General features: G+C 34.8%; 1 protein-coding gene across 1 annotated transcript in view; it reads left to right on the top strand.

Annotated features, from left to right (window-relative positions):
• The first annotated feature begins 2,329 nt into the window (after positions 1–2,329).
• Positions 2,330–7,255, top strand: part of LOC100789198 (probable methyltransferase PMT7) — a 10,141-nt gene continuing 5,215 nt past the window's right edge. Inside the window, exons 1-4 of the mRNA XM_003556902.5 lie at positions 2,330–2,838; positions 3,342–3,756; positions 4,610–4,899; positions 6,941–7,255. Coding sequence (XP_003556950.1) covers positions 2,652–2,838; positions 3,342–3,756; positions 4,610–4,899; positions 6,941–7,255 — 1,207 coding nt within the window. The 5' untranslated portion in view covers positions 2,330–2,651. The remainder of the gene's footprint in view (positions 2,839–3,341; positions 3,757–4,609; positions 4,900–6,940) is intronic.

Raw genomic sequence — 7,255 nt, 5'->3', positions numbered from 1 at the left:
AAAAGGACGCCAAAAATCTTGCCCCTAAACAAATTTTTGCAAGATGGCAAGCAATTTTAAGTGTTTTTGATTTCGACATAGAATATATCAATGACACTTCAGACTCTCTTCCTGATTATCTCACCTATGAATTCTTACAGAAAAATTCTCATGCCACCTAAGGCATCAGGCGCCTCCCTAAGGGGAGGACAGAGCACCGGCAAAGGATTCAAGTTGGCCCTACCAGAGCCAACTGTCAAAAAGAGTTCTTCCACAACCTCTGGGTCACCAACCCAGGCTGGTTCATCTACCCAGAAACCCAAAACAGAAGGGTCATTAGCCCAAATAATCACAATCAAACCACAGTCATCCACTCAGGAACCCCCAAAACCTTCAACTTCAAAACAAACAAAGGTTGATTATGCCTTCTCTATAGAAACACTCCAGGCCTTACAAGAAATAGGGCTAACCAAACTCCCAAAACTCACCAAAAAGACCTGGGCAGACATTGCCTCAAAATCTGATGATAATTCTGAAACCGATTTACAAGCCTTGATTCAAAATACCAAACAATCCCAAACAATTGTTAATCCAAAAGGGAAACATACCTTATCCCAACCAAAGACCCCACCACAAAAACCAACTAACAGTTATATCTACAAAAATAAAATTTCAACTGTTTTGCAGATGGTCCCAGAGTTTTGGGACAAAAATCCCTTCAAGGCCACACAACCAAGGCATTTCCTCCAGGCTCCCATTTCAAACCTACTACAATCAATAAAACAAGAATCTTTTATGAATTCATACTGATAGACTCAAACTCAGTGTCTATCAAGCACTTCAAAGACCCAAATGACACAAATTTGAACACCCATTCGACTATCCAAATTCTAAAGGTCATGCAACCTAGACAATTTGGACCAAATTTAAATCAAGCCAAAAAATTTTCTGTACCCTTTGATCCTATAGGTTACACCTACACACACACACACACAAAGTTGCAAAAGTTATTGTATAACTTTGATAAACACACTATTCAACCCCCTCTTCTAGTGTGATTGTTGTTATTTCATAAGACTAGTCAATTTTTTGTTTAGGGACCAAAAATAAAAAACTTGAAAAAGTTTAGGTATCAAAAACATAGTTAACCCTAAAATATTAAAAATTATCCTTTTATTTTTTGAAATCATTTTATACAATTTTATTCAAAAAAATCCTAGAACAACTAAGAATATTTGCTCACAAAAACAAAGTATGAGAAGCAGTTATCACGCTACTCTCTGACTCTAACTTTGATGGAGATAACTATTCCTCTAATATTGCCCCTTCTACCACTTAAACCTCTTTAACTCCCCATCTTTGCCACCACCATCCTCTAGAATTGCCCTAAATGCAGATCAAAATACCCTAAAATCGCAGATTCCCAAAACCTACCTCTACTTTTGTGGCAAGCTTGAGAATCTTCCCAACAGTCTGGCAGTCTTGCTTCCACTTCTTTTGTCGTCAAACAGTAAGATATTATTACACATAGTGATAATTTTTAGCCTATCATTATATTAAATTAATTGTTTGAAAATTTAAAAGACCGATGGTGTTAACAAAAAATCAAAGAAAGAACAAAAACTAAACATTTGAAACATAAAGGACTAAAAATGATATTTAACAAAAAAAAAAAATTCTTAAGAAATTGTTCTTATTATCTTAAATTTCAACTACTTATATTTGTTTACTTAATTGTTAATTTGATTTTATACATTTCTCCAATGATTTTTTTAATTGTAAAATACGCTTATAATAATAGAGATAATAATTAGTTAAATATATAAATAAACTTAAATTTGAAAGACAAAGACAAACATATTAAATCTAATAAAATTTAGAAGTTTAGACTTAAATATTTTTTTTCTCTATTTTATTTGATTTACAATTTTGTCTCCTCCATTTTAAAATAGAAATAGTTAGTTCCCATATTTTAAAAAATTCATAATTTTGATCTAATTCTAAATTTTTATTTTTATTTTATTTCTTTTATTTCGGTCCAATTGAATTTTAGACCAAATATATTTATTTAAAATATTATCAAGAAATTATTTAATTAATTAAAATATAATAATAAAGCCTAAAATATAAATTAAAAATTCCACCAAAATTATATATTTTGAAAAATAAAAAAAAACTAAAATTAAAAAAAATTATTATCCATTTACTAAAAATATAAAATAATTATACACAATTATCCATTCATAATTTACACCATCAATAATAAGGATATAATCTTTTTTTCTCTTTAATAAAAGCATAGTTGAAGCGGCGAGAAACGCAACAAAATGCAATAAACTAACGAGTTGCAAATTGCTCTCACGTGCTTCTCTCGCGCCAACTGTTGCCACTTAGCCAGCCACCACTAAGCTTAGCTTAGCAGTTAGCAATTACCAATCTCAACCTCACGCATTCGAAAAAATGCAAGAGAAAAGGGAAAAAATAAAATGAAAAATAGCATAAAGCAAAAAATTTCACCCGATCTGAAACTTGAGAGGAAAGAAAGGCTCGTTTGCGCAACTACGAGCTCTCTCTGTTGCATTGATTCAACATTGTCCATTCTCCGAAACATTACAAAGAAACCCAACTGAGAGAGTGAAAAAGAAGAAGAAGAAGAAGAAGGGGCAACAACAATGGGGGGTTTCGCAATGGGTTATACCTTCGATTCCAAATCTGGGCTGACAATGGCTGCTTTGCTTTTGATGATTGTGTCCTTCTATGCTGGCATCCTTTTTGGCAACAATGCTCCCCTTTACGTCTCTCAGCTTGTTTCTCATTCTTCATCTTCTTCTTCTCCTCCCAACAATGTCTCATCCAACGGTAACAACCTCTTCACCTCACCTCAACTTCGAACTTCCTTTTTCCACTGCTTCTCTTCATACCCTTTATTGTCTTCTTGCAAAATTTTGAAACTTTTCCTGGGTTTTCTTCTGAATGCTTCTGTTTGTAAATTCCCAGATTTATATTGCTTATTTAGTTAAATTCATGTTGAAACATCTTCTATTTGTTATATTCAAGTAAATGGGTGTTTAACAGTGTCTTGTTAGTTCTTTCTGCCTATAATCATTTTAGTGCTATCAGATCCTAGTTGGGTCCTCTCTGAATGGTTTGCATCAATGTGCATATTCTATGTAATGGAAACTGCTTTATATGAATTGAATGCACACTTGGCTTGGTTGAGTTGCAAATAGTTGTTAATTACATTTTTGTGGGAGATACCACTTAGTGTCGGTGGCTTATTTGAAAACTTATGTTAAGGTTAAAGTTAAACCTTACTGCTGCTTTGTGAAGAATAATTACTAATTTTTTTTAAACTCATGCAGGTACTACCAAATTTACTAACAAAGTTGCTCTGACTTACTGGAAAACCCCGCTTGTAATTCCAGAAACTGGGATGGATGTGTGCCCTTTGACGTTCAATGAGTATATTCCCTGTCATGATGTTTCCTATGTGGCAACATTGGCCCCAAGTCTTGATTTTTCTAGAAAAGAAGAACTTGAGAGACACTGTCCTCCTCTTGAAAAGCGCTTATTTTGCTTGGTTCCTCCGCCAAAGGATTATAAATTACCTATCAAATGGCCTCTTAGCAGGGATTATGTTTGGCGAAGTAATGTGAATCACACGCATCTTGCAGAAGTCAAAGGAGGCCAAAATTGGGTGCATGAGAAGGATCAGCTCTGGTGGTTTCCTGGTGGTGGTACCCATTTCAAGCATGGGGCTTCTGATTACATAGAGAGGTAGCTGCTAATGATTTATTTAAGTTCTTTATTTTCTTTGTCTGAGGACCATGCTGATTGTAGAAATGTTATTTCGTTGATTTCTTTCAATACTAATTTTCTCTTTAACCAAACAATTGAAAAGTTTCTAACTTTTAAAATATATTCCCTCCTTACCATCTTAAACTGAGGGTAAAAAAACTGGAGTTAACTCTTTGACATCCAGAAGATGATCAATCTTGAATAACCTTCTACTTTTGTCCATATGATTCTGAATTCTGATACATAAATTTCTTGTAAACTAAAATTCTTAGACTTGTGAAAGAAATAAGATTAGAATTTGGAAGCAGTAGATTTAAATTCCTGTACTTTATCTCACAACAAGGATGTCATTTAGAGAATGTTGACATAGGAGTCAACTTAATCAAGGAAAAGTTGTGGGCCAATGGAATGAATACAGATGCAGTCATTGACCACATGCACACTCACATACACAAAGGTTTTAGACTTAAATGGCCTATTTTAAAAATTTGTTTTTCACAAATCACACTGGCATTGTTTGATTCGTTTAGACAAAACCATCTTGTGGGAAAGGCTTTGAATGTTGTAAAATTATATTTATGATTTATTATATTGATATCAAATTTTAGTAATCATTTCTTATCTATGGTTTCATTATTTTGCTTGATTCTCCCAAATAACTTGAGCATGAGTGGTTGTATACTGTGAGTAGTTAACAGTTTCCTAATGACGCTAATTTTTGTTGTCTTTTCCTTGAACTTTTTCTATGTAGTGGGTGCTCTTGTGGAAAATTTTCTGTTAATTGAATAGTTCAAGACATAGTTGTTATCCATTTAATTTTTTATGAATGCAGGTTAGGACATATGATTACCAATGAGGCTGGTGATCTGCGTTCTGCTGGGGTAGTTCAAGTTCTGGATGTTGGCTGTGGTGTGGCCAGTTTTTCAGCATATCTTCTTCCCTTGGATATACGAACAATGTCCTTTGCCCCCAAGGATGGTCATGAAAATCAGATTCAATTTGCATTAGAACGAGGGATTGGTGCAATGATCTCTGCCTTGTCCACAAAACAACTACCGTATCCTAGTGAGTCATTTGAAATGATTCACTGTTCACGATGCCGAATAGACTTTCATGAAAACGGTAATTGGCTTTCAATATTATGTTTTTATGATTGCAACTTTAATTCTGCACATGAGACAATAAATGAAGATGTGTTGTTACTTGTTACCTATCTTCAATGTGGGTTCTCTTGCCCAATTCACAATCCTTCTACATGACCTGCTTCTTGCCAAAGTGTTGATGGAGGTGAGGTGTATCTACAAAGACATTTTGATGCTTAGGTTAGCAAAGGGGCTGCAAATGTTTATAATTGAGAGAGGCTATGGTAGGATTATCACACTTGGGAGGTTTGCTCCCCATTATATAGAATGGAGTTGTAAAAAAATAGGGAAAGTAGAGTTCTACATAATTAAGAACAGTGGTTACAGTGAAAAGAAAAATTAAGAACAGTTATTCCTTCAATAAGTTAGGGAAAATGAGAAAGTAGGGATTCTGTCGTTTGGTTGATTATATCCCAAAATATGTGGGTAAATCTGTTTAGTGCATGTTTGGAAACAATTTAAAAACGCAGTTTTCCAAGAACTATCAACTTCAATCAAGCCATGGCTTTTCACATCAAATGTCCCATTAAAATCGTTTCCAAACGTGTAGTTAAGATTTTTGCGGACCATCTATATACATAAACTTTTAAAAGACTAGCTTTTAAAGGTAGGGTGTTCCCCAAGTCAACTATCAACTGCAGTCAAGACCTAATTTTTCACATCTAATGTTCCATTAAAATTGTTTTCAGCATTCTGTTAGTTAAGATCTTTGTGGAACATCTATATAGAGGGTTCCCCAAGTGCTTAGGTGCTTATTAACAGGTGTCAAAGCCTTCCACGATGTCCCACTGGTGAGGGCATGACAGCATTACAGTGTTTTGTCCAGGACTAATCATAGGACTAATGCACAATCGGTCTGCATGGATGCTGGGGTTGTGAAGCGTGGTGAGATGTTAGGATCCACTTGCAAGGTATGGGATTTGAGTTCCACAATGGAAGTGTGAGGGGGATTCTAGTGTGGGGTATATGTAGCTTTAGGTTCTCTAACCACAACAACTAGCTTTTGTGGTGTGGTTTCCCCAATGATCTTATCAATTGGTATCAAAGCTGGTTGCTAGTTTCTCAGAAAGGGCTGGCGTGAAGGGGTTGGCTAGAAAGCCTGAGTGAAGCGTCGTAGAGTCAGCTGCTGGGGCGCTGGTTGTTAGAAGTAGTTCTATGCTCTAGGGACTTGGGTATTATGGGGTGCCTAAGTCCCTATCATAATCATTGACATTGTCATCATTTTTATTTGTAGGTGCCAAAGACTTGCTCTATTAGACCTATTCAATACTTATGTTATGAATTTAATCTGGATAACTGGTAGTACTTGTCAAAACTACATAAGTTGGTGAGGTTAGCTGACAGGATTCCTAGAATGGTCGAGTATTACCCAGAGCACCAGCTCCACAATACAATTCAATAGAAATTCACCAACAGTACCTCCCCTTAACAGACTGTCCTATATTGATTATCCTCTCCCTCAACTAACTCCCAAAAAGATAAAAAGAAACATAATTCCCAAAGATAAATTATGATAACAGAATTCAAATAACATTATCCTAAAATAAACATAAATCCTTAAAGATAAGCTATGACAGAATTCAAATAACATAATTCTAAACTGAAGATAAATCCTAACGGTTAGATGTGATAACAGAATCCTAAACTTAATCAGTTGATCTCTGAGTTGGGCTTATCTGAATGGACTTTGTTGGATTTAGAGGGAGAGAAATAGATTAATAGAGAGGGATATAGGAAGAAATTTCTCAAGTAAAATTGACCACGATACTTACACTTTGTGGAACATCTGTATACATGGACTCTTAAAAGACTAGTTGTGAACTATTTCATTGGCAAAGAGTAAATGAATGATATTTCCTAAATACTAATTCCTGTGATAACTGAATGCAGTTAATGTGTGACACATTAACATTAATCTGCATGTTATTCTGACAGACTTGTTTATTTTGTTCAAGTGATTCATGAAACTGCACGTTATTCTGACAGACTTGTTTATTGTCAATTTATTTTGTTTTTTGCAGATGGGATTTTACTGAAGGAGTTGAATCGCCTTCTTCGCTTCAATGGGTACTTTGTTTATTCAGCTCCCCCTGCTTATAGAAAAGACAAAGATTATCCTGTAATTTGGGATAAGTTGATGAATTTGACTACAGCAATGTGCTGGAGACTCATTGCACGACAAGTTCAGACAGCAATATGGATAAAAGAAAATAACCAGTCATGCCTTTTGCACAATGTAGAAAAAAAGCACATAAACCTCTGTGATGCTGTTGATGATTCTAAACCTTCATGGAATATCCAACTAAAGAATTGTGTACTTGTTAGAAATTCTAAAA

This window comes from Glycine max, chromosome 10 (genome assembly GCF_000004515.6).
Source record: "Glycine max cultivar Williams 82 chromosome 10, Glycine_max_v4.0, whole genome shotgun sequence".
NCBI lineage: Eukaryota > Viridiplantae > Streptophyta > Magnoliopsida > Fabales > Fabaceae > Glycine > Glycine max.
Note: the sequence above shows the minus strand (reverse complement) of the source record. Positions and strands in the feature narration are given on the sequence as shown.